At 43.7% G+C, this 14538-nt stretch overlaps 1 protein-coding gene across 1 annotated transcript in view; it reads left to right on the top strand.

The window, feature by feature from the left end:
* Positions 1-14538, top strand: part of LOC145349195 (cohesin subunit SA-2) — a 119194-nt gene that overhangs the window by 19102 nt on the left and 85554 nt on the right. The window contains exons 2-5 of the mRNA XM_080197643.1: positions 4716-4898; positions 6911-6983; positions 10402-10560; positions 13225-13321. Of these exons, the coding sequence (XP_080053769.1) occupies positions 4855-4898; positions 6911-6983; positions 10402-10560; positions 13225-13321 (373 nt within the window). The 5' untranslated portion in view covers positions 4716-4854. The remainder of the gene's footprint in view (positions 1-4715; positions 4899-6910; positions 6984-10401; positions 10561-13224; positions 13322-14538) is intronic.

A 14538-nucleotide genomic window follows, 5' to 3' on the forward strand; every position in this document is an offset into this window, starting at 1 on the left:
TGTATTTACCCTGCTAATCCCCCGTACATCTTTGGAGTGAGTGAGGAAACTGGAGCACCCAGAGGAAATCCATGCAGACATGGGGAGAATGTGCAAACCCCACAAAGAGAGTGACTCTGAGGCTGGAATCGAACTGGGGTCTCTGGTATTGTGAGGCAGCAGTACTAACCACTGTAGTAAATATCTGTGCTGTCTTACTTTATGACTCTATAATTCCTAACAGTTGCTGCTTTTTTTTTTGATGGGGTAAGAGTAGATCCCACACTGGGCCTTCATGTACAAGGTTCCACTAAATATCCCCTTTTATTTGGAAGAAATGTTAAAAAGTGCTGAGCGAGAAATCACTAAAAAGTGCAGCTGGAGATTACATCTCAGAAGAAGGTTCTATTCCTTTTGGTTCATTTATCAACATAACATTTCATATGCACAATACCTCTCCCTTTATTGCTGCATTTTTCACTCTCTAATTCCTGTGATTGTAACCACATTGCCTGAATTTTTAAGAGAAAATGCTCTATGCTCCTCTGGTGACAGCTGTCTGTGTGTAACTGATGTATGTAGGGGCTGCTGTTGCAGAGATACATATGCATTAGCTGCAATACAGGCACCTCTCCCACTCTGTGCCTAAGTGAGAAATCTGGCCTTTGGAAGTCTTGAAATGGAAGAAATTATCAGGTGAAAAAATGCCACAATAAACTGTGGGCCTGCAGTCTTGTGGAAATATTAAAGCTTGACTCAATCAGGAAATAAGCAGGGAGATGGCGACCTACCACATAAATCTATATGTGATATTGTGCTAAATAGTGCTGAAGATAATATAACTTGGTTGTTTTTCATCTTTATTTTCCACCTCATGTTACGCACCTATATCATAGAATCATAGGATCCCTAAAGTGCAGAAGGAGGCCATTCAGCCCATTGAGTCTGCACCGACGGCAATCCCACCCCATCACTGTAAACCCATGTATTTACCCTGCTAATCCCCCTAACACTAAGGGACAATTTAGCATGGCCAATCAACCTAACCTGCACATCTTTGGAGTGTGGGAGGAAACTGGAGCAGCCAGAGACACGGGGAGAACCTGCAAACTCCACACAGACAGTGACCCGAGGCAGGAATTGAACCTAGATCCCTGGCGTTGTGAGGCAGCAGTGCTAACCACTGTGCCACCGTGCCGGTGCGGTAAAATACTATGCCGCAGATAGCCCTCCCTTCACATAGTCCTATTGCACTTCATAGAATCATGATAGCAGAGAAGGAGGCCATTTGGTCCATCAGGGCAATATCGCCCTCTTGATTGAGCAGTCCAGTCGATCCCATTCCCCCTGCCAATTTCTGTAGCTTTGGATGTTTATTTCTCTCAAGTGCCCAACAATTACCTTTTAAAATTGATTATCTCTATTTCCACTTCCTTTGTACGCAGCGAGTTTCAGGTCATCTGAACTCGCTGCACAAAAAAATGATCTCCCTCACATTTCCCCTGTGTCTTGTGTCCAAAGTCTCAAATCTGTGTCCACTTGTCCCTATCCCTTCAGCTAATGGGGGCCGATTTTCTTTGTCTACCTGTTAATGACCAGGTGAGAAGGGGTGAACTGGCTCCCCTCCATTCAAACTCCTCGGTTAGTCACAAGAATGGTTGAAGTTTCTTTCATGAGGACATGCCATTTCCAAATCAGAATGTATTTAACTATTTAAACTCTGAACACTAAAGAGCCAATCAAACACAGGATCTTTTTTGACTCAAAGAAGGAGTAAATTTATTAACTGCGAACCCCGGGAAAAATAAAATAGATGCAACATTAATCATTTGGTCCTCGTACAATCGCTATGGCACACACAGACACATACACACAAATGAATACACACGTGTGCACACACACACACATACACTACACACAGACACATGGAGCAATATACACACACACACAGGCACACATAGGAATATACACACACACACACACACACACACACACACACACACACACAGGCATGCATAGAAATACACACACACACGCACACACACACACACACACAGAGGCACACATAGAAATATACACACACACACACACACACACATATGCACGTGCACAGGCACACGCATACATGCACAGGCACACGGAGCAATACACACATCACACATGCCACATACACACACATACACACACTCCAATTTACACATACCCAGAGACACACATGCACTCACACAAACACACACAGGGCATATGCATGTCCAAACACACACACACACACACACACACACACAGACAATTACACACCAATAAACATATATACATGATGTACACCCACACACAGAAATATACACAAACCCATATGCATACACACACACACACACACACACACACACAGAGGCAACACATGCCGAAATATATACAAACACAGACACACTCAGCCCGTAGGCACAGACACACAGAAACCCTCACACACATAAACACACACACACCTGCACAGACACACATACACACACACACACACACTCATGGTTAAGTGTCCTTTGATTGTACTTGAGGTGTTGAATTTAAATGTTTCAGCTGATTTAGGTTAGCTGGATGTGGTCGGATGTAGAAAATGTTGCAATTATTACGAGATCTCAGTTCGCTGATAGAGCTGGCTTCTCGAACTTGGTGGCAGTCATATTTCAAAAAAGGGAGAAGATGTGAGAGCAGCCCTGAGTCTATTAACTCTGCCAAAGAATTTTTTGATATTGCCTGTGTCACTTGCTGTCTCTCTCCAGTGGCTGGACAGCCTTGCCTCAAAATGCTTCACCCATTGCGTAGTTCCAGGTATGTCTGTCTTCAGCTGTTGTTACTTCAGTATCCTATACTTTGCACTTTTAAGGCCTCTCCCGCAGACAGTTATGAGTTTGAATGGGTGTCTGGATTATAGGAGATGTCTCTCTCTTCACACTGTCGTGAGGGTGATTTGTTCATTTCACACTAGCACTTTACAATGTAGCTTCGCATTTTCAGCAGTTTGCTTGGTCTCAGTTCAAATTGCAACATTTCCAGTCAGCTGAAAGTTGAAGAGTCATGTTTTCAATAATAATGTGGTTTAGCCTTGTGACATGCCTGACGCAGCCAATCCCGTTCTTCTGCCAAACCAGAAAATTGCCTCACTGCCCATTGTGCCATTTTCCCTTAGTCACTCCCCAAGGAGCTCACCCCATTCCCTCAGGATACTCCTCATTGCCGCTCTGCTTCCTGGGGTAGTGCCTGGTACTCACTGCCACCTTGCTACTACCCTCTTTTGAGAGGTTTTTCTGCTCACTTTCTAAATGAATCATGGTCTAGAAGAAGGCCATTCAGCCCGTCATGTCTGCACAGACTCCCTGACACAGCATTTTACTAAGGCCCCCCTTGTCCTATCCCCATAACCCAACATTATTTACCCCACTAATCCCCCTAACCTACACATCTTGGGACACTAATGGGCAAGTTACCATGGCCAATCCACCTAATCTGCTCACCTTTGGACTGTGAGACGAAACCGGAGCACCCAGAGGAAACCCACACAGACAAGAGAACATTCTACTTTTAAAAAAAAGTTTAAAAGTTTATGTATTTATTAGCCACAAGTAAGGCTTACATTAACATTGCGATTAAATTACTGTGAAATTCCCCCAGTCGACACTCTCCGGTGACTGTTCGGATGAATGCGCCCAACCAGCACATCTTCCAGAACGTGTGAGGAAACTAGAGCATCCGGAGGAAACCCACGCAGACACAGGGAAAATGTGCAAACTCCACACAGACAGTGACCCAAGACAGGAATCGAACCCGGGTCCCTAGCACTGTGAGGCAGTGGTGCTAACCACTGTGCCGCCCCCACAATTTTTCTTCCATCCTTCGATTCTGGCACCCAGCTCCTTTGAAACTTTTTCCTTCGTTGACCTAGTTCAAGAGATGTTTGGCTCTTTGAACTCTACATTGTACCCTTAACTTGGTCTCCATATAAGGAAAAGGATGAAATTCAGACTTCTGTTGGGTATTTTCCAGTGCAGTACTGAGGGAGCACTGCACTGTCAGAGGTGCCGTCTTTCAGATGAGATGTTAAACTGAGGCTCCATCTGCCTGCTCGAATGGATGTCAAAGATCCCAATGTCGCTACTTCAAGGAAGTATAGCACTGGTGTCCTGGCCAACAGTTTTCCCTCAATCAATATCATAAAACAAAACAAATGATCGCATTGCTGCTTGTTGGGTTTTGCTAAGCTCAAGATTAGCTGCCATCTTGTCAAAGCTGTGACAAAGGGTCATCAGGACTCGAAACGTCAGCTCTTTTCTCTCCTTACAGATGCTGCCAGACCTGCTGAGATTTTCCAGCGTTTTTTCTTTTGCTTTCAGGTTCCAGCATCTGCAGTAATTTGCTTTCATCCAGTAAAAACCTAGCTGGTTCACTAATGTCCTTAAGGGAAGGAAATCCGCCATTCTTACCTAGTCTGGCCTACATGTGATTCCAGCGGCACATCAACTGCCCTCCAAGGGCAACTAGGGTTGGGCAATAAATGCTGGCCAGCCAGCGACGCCCATGTCCCAAAAATTAATGTTTTAAAACTACTTCATTGGCTTTAAATGCTTTGAGACATCCTGTGGTCATGATAGGTGTTATATGAATGCGAACCTTTTCATGCGGTGCAGTGTGCTGTGTCCAAGTTCATTCAATTAACATGTTACATTACTCTTCTTTTATCTTTACAGCTCTGCAACAAAATGTGACACCAGGCAGAGATGTCCCTGAGCTAGAATTAAGAAGATGCAGCAGATGGACACCACAAAATAGTTACCAATCTGAGGAAACCATTTTGTTAGACCCTGGGACTGAATTTCCATCGCTGTGATGATAGCGGATCCAGAGTTATCCAGCAGAACCTCCCTCCAAAAGTAAGGAGCCACTTAGCTGAGGAGTTTGATTTGATTTGATTTGATTTATTATTGTCACATGTATTAACATACAGTGAAAAGTATTGTTTCTTGCGTGCTATACAGACAAAGCATACCATTGATAGAGAAGGAAATGAGCGCGTGCAAAATGTAGTGTTACAGTCATAGTTAGGGTGTAACGAAAGATCAACTTAATGCAAGGTAAGTCCACTCAAAAGCCTGACGGCAGCAAAGAAGAAACTGTTATTGAGTTGGTTGGTATGTGATCTCAGACTTTTGTATCTTTTTCCTGACGGAAGAAGATGGAAGAGAGTGTGTCCGAGTTGTGTGGGGTCCTTAATTGTGCTGGCTGCTTTGCCGGGGCAGTGGGAAGTGTAGACGGAATCAATGGATGGGACGCTGGTTTGTGTGATGGACCTTTTGTAGTTTCTTGCAGTCTTGGGCAGAGCAGGAGCCATACCGAACTGTGATTATCACCAGAAAGAATGCTTTCTATGGTGCATCTGTAAAAGTTGGTGAGAGTTGTAGCTGACATGCCAAATTTCCTTAGTCTTCTGAGAAAGTAGAGGCCTTGGTGGGCTTTCTTAACTATAGTGTTGGCATGGAGGAAGGAGGACAGATTGCTGGTGGATCTGGTCACCTAAAAACTTGAAGCTCTCGACCCTTTCTACTTCGTCCCCATTGATGTAGACAGGGGCATGTTCTTCTTTATACTTCCTGAAGTTGATGACAATCTCCTTCATTTTGTTGACGTTGAGGGAGAGATTATTGTTGCCGCACCAGTTCACCAGATTCTCTATCTCATTCCTTTACCCTGTCTGTGGGAGGGTTGGAGGAGGGGTGTGGGGAGGGGGTTGCTGAGGGTATAGTCAATGTGGCACCCACATTCTCCTAAAGGTTGCCAGGTTGGCTGTCTTGACAAACTGGCATTGGATTGCTAAACCATCCCATGAGAAATAGTCCTAAGGGATTGCGTATTTTTTTTTCAGTGACTGCATTCGTTCATTAATCATAAAACTATTGGAGATGGGGATAAAAATGGCTGGGTGGAAAATTTCAAAGCAGAACATTATGTGATAAAATCTCCAGGGATTTGGCTAATTGGACTTGGTTCGCCCTAACTCTAGTAGATGCTGTATATTCAGCTTTCATTACTGGAATGAGTTTTTGCAACATTATGTCTTTTCCCCAAGCTTACTGATACGTCCTCCTCAATAGGATCCTATATTAGGACGTGGGACCAGGTTCTTTGCTCACTGATTCTGAAGGGATGGAATTCACCTGAAGTGGGAATCAAGAGGTGGGACCAATCCCAGTTTGTCTTCCCACATCCTTTGTAAACCTGCTAGGAGGCAGGATTTTCACAGAGTCTTATTAAGACTGGAAATAGATCAAACTGCCCATTTGGTGGCTAGGGGAGCAGCAATGGAGATGGGACACCAGGAGCTGGGCCATATTCCAGCCTGAACTGGCCACTGCTGCAGCTGTCATCTGGGTGTATGGTCTTAACAGCAACACAAGAATCTTGACCTTCAAAATATCTGGGGCACACAGCGAACTGGGAGCTGGATAATAAAAGCAGGGAAACATTGGCTAGTCAAATTCCATTGCTGTTCAGTGGTTTTGTTGTCCAAACTTGCATTTTTACCCATCAATGACGGCACGGTGACACAGTGGTTAGCACTGCTGTGTCACAGCATCAGAGATCTGGGTTCAATTCTGACTCAGGTCACTGTCTGTGTGGAGTTTGCAAATTCTCCCAGTGTCTGCATGGGTTTTCATCATGAGGGTGCAGAATGTAGTGTTACAGTCATAGCTAGGGTATTATGAGGACTTTATATAACTTTAGCGAGATCTCTGGTTCTCTGCTTCTGACCTATTTTTGGTTGGTATCATGGAATGCAATCTCCAAATATTGTTAAACATCCCAGAAGACTGTCTGTAGAACAATGGAATTTGGTCACCATAGTCCCCTGACTCCAGAGATTTGATGTACTTCATGTTTGTTACAGAGAGAGTGAGAGCCACTCCGAGCCGGACAATGATCTGGAGAATCAGAGAAGGGGAACTGAAGGCTCCGTGACGGTAAGTAGCCAGAGCTTTCCTGCTTTTTCTTAGCAGCAAGACAGCCACGAGATCTGAAGCTGGGATATAGCAACCTTGAGGGTAACTCCAAGGTCTGGAGTTTCACCAAGTCGGAATGATTTGGAAGCCCTGTAAAGATGGCGGGTGTTCTCTATTCTAGGATTCTAGATCTCTCTCTGATTTTCACCAGGGCCTGTTAAGTGTGCAGGCTGGTTCCAGTCATGAGCTCACATCCTACATTCCTGACCTAGGTTGCTTCACTGCAGAGATAGGTGTAATCTACTCCTCTGTAAGCTACATGGAGCTGGGGCAGCTTTTTAAAAGGTTACAGTTCACGATGCCTCAGAGAAGTCATGAACAACTGCCTACCTAAAGAAACCTTTTAGAAAGTAAGATCAAAAGTTCCTCCTCATGCTCCCAATGCCATGCTAGGCTGCACCCCTACCATGGACCCCATGTTCTCTAAGCCAAGCTTTGCCCCTCCATTTACCACCATGGCCCATTATGTCTCCATGCTAAGATATGCCTCTCCATCCACTCCCACAGTCCATCATGGCCTCATGCCAAACAAAATCCCTCCACCCACCCCTGTGGGCTTTCATGTCTCCATGCCAAACTATGCCTCTCCACGCAACTCCCAAGATCCTTTACGCCAAGCTGTGACAGTTTCATGTACACTATTGACTCACAATATACTTTATAGAACCAATGAGCAATTAAGTGACAATGTCTACATGAGCAAAATACATGTCCTACATGAGCAAAATAGCTTTGAAAAGTCATTTATGAATTTCCATAATGTTAAAAATGTGTTTTTACTACAGTGCAATAAAATGTCAATCACTTAGATCATTTAAAATATCAGTAGCATGCACTGTAAGTACCTGAAGCTTCTTAACCTTATGTAAATAAACATTGTGCAATTGAAAGCAGGGATCAGAGAGCCAGAGCTGCAAATCAAGCAATGGTTTCTCTAAAGTTCAGGTGTTTCAACAGACCAACTAATGGGTTCTTAGAAAACACCTCATTTTATATTGGCTAAGAGCCAGACATTTACAGGAGTACTAAAACACTGAAGATTTCAAGTGCTTGTAGTTTCAATATTGAAACTTTAAATGGTGAGGATAATTGACACTTTTATTGCCTTGTATTAAAAATCATTTGCCTTTAAGAAAGTGGCAGATTGTCAACGAATGAATTTTTAAAGCTTTTCTTTTTAGAGATATTGCTGTCACTATCAGACTCATTACTTCTCAACAGTGGGTGGATATGCATAGCTTGGCATGGGGGGGGAATGAATCAATGGGCCGAATGGCCTCTTCTGCACTGTAGGGATTCTATGATTCCATGATAACCCTAAAATTGTGGCAAGCCGGTTCATGGGCACTGCGAGGAAACATTCCTTCACATAAAGGAAATCTGAAACTCTGTCCTTCAAAATGCTATTTAGGCTGGGGTACATTTGCAATGTCAGGGCATACAAAACTATGGGCTAACTGCTGGGAAATGGGGTTAGAATAGTTGAGTGGTTTGCTTTTGACTGGCACAGACACGGAGTGAACAACCTTTTTCTGTGTTTTTTTAAGATACGGCTCATCTCTGTTTAAAGTTAAAATGTATTTATTAGTGTCACAAGTAGGCTCACATTAATACTGCAATGAAGTTACTGTGAAAATCCCCTTGTCGTCACACTCTGGTGCCTGTTTGGGTACTTTGGGGAGAATTTAGCATGGCTAATGCACCTAACCCAAACCGGAGTACCCGGAGGAAACCCACATAGACACAGGGACAACATGCAGACTCCACACAGACAGTGATCTGAGCTAGGAATTGAACCTGTGTTCCTGGTGCTATGAGCCAGCAGTGCTAACCACTGTGCCACTCTCAAATGCTGCCTGTGGTGTGTTCGATAAACATTCTCTATATTTTTCCATCCTCAAGGCCGCATGCATTGAAATTCTGGAAATGTAAATGTTTGTCCACACATTTACCCTACTAATCCACCTAATCTACACATCTTGGGACATTAAGGGGCAATTTAGCATGGCTAATCCGCCTAACCTGCACATCTTTGGACTGTAAGTGGAGACCAGAACACTGGAAGAATTCTATGAAGACATGGGGAGAACATGCAAACTGCACATAGACAGTGACCCAAGCTGAGAATCAAATCTGGGTCCCTGGCGCTGTAAGGCAGCAGTGCTAACCACTGTGCCACCGTGCTGCGCCTGTCCTGTATGCCTCTATGATCTATGATACTGAAGCCACAATCAACTTGGTTGGCACTCAATGGGCAGAATTGCCTATTCCAGTCCTGTGTTTTTGCTGGCCGCAGTGCATAATTTTATTTAAAGTTTCAAGAGGTTGGGGTAACTGTTGTCAAGTGGGGGGACTGGTTAGCTAATGAAGAAGTGTGTGCAGTAGACAACATATTAAATTGTATACACACTAAAACAGAAAATGCTGAAGAGGAAAATCTCAGCAGGTCTGACAGCATCTGTGGAGAGAGAATAAGAGCCAACATTTTGAGTCAGGATGACCCTCCATCAGAGTAAATTTTGTGATCTTTCACTTCCTTTTGTGGTCAAGAAACCTTAGGCTGATAATTCTGTGAGTGGGGCGGCACAGCGGTTAGCACTGCTGGATCACAGCGCCAGGGACCTGGGTTCAATTCCCGGCTTGGGTCACTGTCTTTGTGGAGTTGCACATTCTCCCTGTGTCTGCGTGGGATTTCCTCCAGTGGTCTGGTTTCCTCCCACATTGGCCATGCTTAATTCTCCCTCAGTGTATAGGCGCCAGAGTGTGGCGACTTGGGGATTTTCACAGTAACTTCATTGCACTATTAATGTAAGCCTACTTGTAACACTAATAAACAAACTTTAAACTTCAATAGAGGTAAAACAAAACCTGCCTTAATCTTGTTGTTATTCTAATTTGGATACCAGGACCCACTTGCCCAGGTGCTGGGTCCCATTGCTGATGCTGATGTATAATCCATTTCTTTGGCATTCAGCAGCAAGCTAACAAACCCTAGCAAAAATATTAGCTTTAATTGAATGGTCATAATGTCAGGAGATGCTTCCTTAACCCTCTGGAGGACATTTGCATCCATGCAGTCAGTAAGTGTAATAACTCCACAGGGGCGAAAGTCCCACCACCAAGTTACTTTATTTACACCATACATCTGCACACAGCCAGCTCTCCTGTTGCTCCCTGCTGAATGCAGGCTGGGAGTCTGACATACCTGCTTTAAATAGGCAGCATGAGGCTCCGGGATTTAACCACCAATTAGGACCCATCAGGTAGTTCATACTCTAGCAACCTCATTAGCCTGTCTGAAGTCATGACAGTAAGGCAGTCTCAATATTAATGTTGGAAATCAAATTGAAAACATTCTTTTCCTTCCCCTTTTTTTCAGTCATGGAAGAAGAGGCGAAGAGACCAGTCTGAGAAAGGCAGGAGGAGAGCCTCGGTGTGTTCTCGACAGGGACGGATGAATGGGCACCGCCAGAGGGATGGAGACGTTGAGGCCGTCACACTGTTTGAAGTGGTCAGGATGGGGAAGAGTGCAATGCAGGTGTGTGCAGGACAGTAAGGAGAGACTGGAGATAGTGCAGCAATGTCTAATATTCCAGCAAGACCAGTAATCATTAATTCCCAGCTCCATGGTACAGAGGGATCTGGGCGTTCTGGTACATGAATCGCAAAAAGTTAGTATTTAGATGCTGCAAGTGATGAGGAAGGAGAACGGAATATTGTTGTTTATTGCAAGGGGAATGGAATTTACAAGTAGGGATGTTTTGCTCCAGTTGTATAGGGAACTGGTGAGACCACTTCTGGAGAACTGTGTGCAGTTTTGATCTCCTTATTTAAGAAAGGACATGATAGTATCCAAAGCAGTTCAAAAAAAGTTAAGTTGACTAATTCCTGGGATGAGGGGGTTATTTTACAAGTGTAATTGGGCCTGGAGTGTAGAAGGATAAGATGATCTTACTGAAACATGTAAAATCCTGAGGGAACTTGACATGGTGGATACTGGTAGGATATTTCAGCTTAGAGACTAGAACGAGTGCACACAGTTTAAAAGTATGGGCCACTCATGTCAGCAACGGGAAGAATTATTTTCTCTTAGAGAGTTAGTCTTTGGAACTCTCTTCCAGAGAGTGTGGTGGAGGCAGGGTCATTGAATATGCTTAAGGCAGAGTTAGATAGATTCTTGATTAAGATGTGTAGGTTAGGTGCATTGGCCATGTTAAATTGCCGTTTAGTGTCTAAAGTTGACCGCACGTGGTTACTGGGATAACGCAGGAAGGTATTCCTGGTAAGATGGTCTTTCAGAGAGTAATGCAGTCTCGATCTAATGGCCATCTTCTGCACTTTCGGGAATCTATGGTTCTCAGAGAGTTAAAGGTTATTGGGGGTAGGTGGGATATGGAGTTGAGGCCAGACTGGGAGTGCAATTGGGGAGGGAGTTCCGGGATTTTGACCCAGATCCTGTTGGATCCCACCTCCCAGAAAATGGCTCGGAGACAATGCTGGTAAACTGGTGTGCCAGCTGGTCTCCCCGGCACTGATATTTCTCATCAGTGTGTTAGAAATTATGAATGGCATCATGTGATATGAATCAGAACGAGAAAAAGACCAAATTGCCGTAAAGTGACACAATTTGCTCACCCCATTAGTCAAAGGTTAACAATCCTTGTTGGAGAGATTGGTGATAAATGTGAAATCTGTAAGAAGCATCAGAGAGTGCAGACACGTCCTGCTGTATACCTTCCATTGGCAACTGACTTTCACACGATAGGTGCCAAGGATCTAAAAGATATTGGACAAGAACATTCCACGTTGTAATATTTTTAGACGCTGGGTATAATGTTGAAAGATCAGCAAATTTGTGTGGAAAATTACTTGTTCCAATTAGACCAACATCTGTTCTTTTCTGATTAATAAAACTCATGATCTCTGCAACATACATCTGCTAATCTTTCCACATTATACCCAGCATCGGAAAAAGATTACAAGATGGGATTAATTTTCCAGTATTTTTCTCCCACTGAAGTTATTATATGGCCAGTCTTCAACATAGTGTCAATCAGTAACATCAGATAAAGGAAAAGCAGCCAGCATAATCAAGGACCCCACGCACCCCGAACATACTCTCTTCCACCTTCTTCCGTCTGGAACAAAATACAAAATTCTGAGGTCAAGTACCAACCGACTCAAGAACAGCTTCTTCCCTGCTGCCATCAGACTTTTGAATAGACCTACGTTAGGGCAGCACAATGACATTGCAGCCTCACAGTGCCAGAGACCCGGCTTTGATTGGGTCACGATCTGTGTGGATTTTGCACATTCTCCCCGTGTCTGCGTGGGTTTCCTCCGGGGGTGCTCTGGTTTCCTCGCACAGTGGGAAAGATGTGCTGGTCAGGTGAATTGGCCGTGCTAAATTCTCCCTCGGTGTACCTGAACAGGCGCCGGAGTGTGGCGATTAAGGATTTTCACTGTAACTTCATTGTTAATGTAAGCCCACTTGTGACTAATAAATAAACTTTATTTATATTAAATTGATCTTGCTCTACACCCTAGCTTTGATTGTAACACTACATTTGATTTGATTTGATTTATTATTGTCACATGTATTAACATACAGTGAAAAATATTGTTTCTTGCATGTTAAACAGACAAAACATACCGTTCATAGAGAAGGAAATGAGAGAGTGCAGAATGTAGTGTTACAGTCATATCTAGGGTGTAGAGAAAGATTAACTTAGTGCAAGGTAAGTCCATTCAAAAGTCTGACAGCAGCAGGGAAGAACTGTTCTTGAGTCGGTTGGAAGACGACCTCAGACTTTTGTATCTTTTTCCCGACGGAAGAAGGTGAAAGAGAGAATGTCCGGAATATGTGGGGTCCTTAATTATGCTGGCTGCTTTGCTGAGGCATCAGGAAGTGTAGACAGAGTCAATGGATGGGAGGCTGGTTCTGCACACTCTGCTTTCCTTCTCTATGTATACTATGCATTGTCTATACAGCGCATAAGAAACAATACTTTTCATTGTATCCCAATACATATGACAATAATAATTCAAATCATATCAAATCTAATCAAATACTACAACCTAGTCCAGATATTTCAGAAAAGAAACAAAAAACCTTTCTCTGATTAGAAAGAGTTTGTTTTAAGGCATTTCTCAGTCGGAATGTTGTTTGAGGCTATGTGACTTATTTTCTCTTCCTTTGCAGGCTGTTGTTAATGACTGGGTTGAAGAGTATAAACAAGACAGAGATACAGCACTCCTGGATCTCATCATTTTCTTCATTCAATGTTCAGGATGCAGAGGTACTCAGCTCTGATTTGTCATTAATGTGCACTGTCTTAGCCGTGATACATTACTCTGTATCTCACTAAAGCTGCTCTTGAAATAATGATTTCATACTTTGGAACATATAACACTGCTGCACAGGAACAGGCCCTTTGGCCCACGATGTGGTGCTGAACATGACGCCAAATTCAACTAATCCCTGCTGCCTGCCCTTGGTCTGTACCCCTCTATTCCTTACACACTCAAGTGCTTCTTTAAAAGCCCCTGAAATGCCCCTATTGTAGCTGCCTGCACCACCACCCCTGGCAGTGCGTTCCAGACTCTACCACTCACTGTGTAAGAAGCTTGCCCTTCACATCTCCTTTGAACCTTCCCTGTCTCACCTTTATGTGCATGCCCCCTAGTATTAGACATTTTCTTTTTATTCATTCATGGAACATTGGCGTCGCTGTCCGGCCAACATTTATTGCTCATCGCTTGTTTTCCGAGGGCAATTGAGAGTCAACCACATTGCTGTGGCTCTGGCGTCACGTGTAGGCCAGACCAGATAAGGACGGCAGATTTCCTCCCCTAAAGGACATTAGCGAACCAGGTGGGTTTTTCTGACAATGGTTTCATGGTCATCAGTCAATTCTTAATTCCAGATATTTTTTATTGAATTCAAATTCCACCATCCGCCATCAACTCTGGGAAAAAGATTCTGACTGTCAACCCTATCTGTGCCTGTCATAATTTTATAGACTTCTACCAGGTCTCCCCTCAGCTCCGCCACTCCAGAGGAAACAACTCAAGTTTATCCAGCCTCTCCTTATAGGTCAGACCCTCTTCCCAGACATTCTACATCTCACTGTTGTGATTGAAGCATGTTCTAACATGTGCCTGTTAAGAGTGATTATTTTGGTTTAGATTAAAAATAAATATTTATAATGATAATCTTCTTACCCGTGCAATTTCCACACCCTCCCACCTCTTTACTTCCAGAATCAAAGTGACTCAACTTCAAGTATAACTCAAGAGTCGTCAAGTGTTTTGACAAGTCCAGAGGATTCCGTAAAGCGATTTAAATTGTTAAGTGGATTCCACAGGATAAATGCAGAGAAACAATGACCTCTGATGGTGAAACTAAGAACGGTGGTGGGGGGGGGGGTGTCATTATAAAAATGAATGCTTGGCCATTTAGGAGGGAAGTGGTTGTGGGAGTGGAGGGAGTACATTTTCTACTCACAGGCATGTA

The sequence above is a fragment of the Carcharhinus amblyrhynchos genome, chromosome 10 (assembly GCF_965287045.1).
Source record: "Carcharhinus amblyrhynchos chromosome 10, sCarAmb.v2.hapA, whole genome shotgun sequence".
Lineage (NCBI taxonomy): Eukaryota > Metazoa > Chordata > Chondrichthyes > Carcharhiniformes > Carcharhinidae > Carcharhinus > Carcharhinus amblyrhynchos.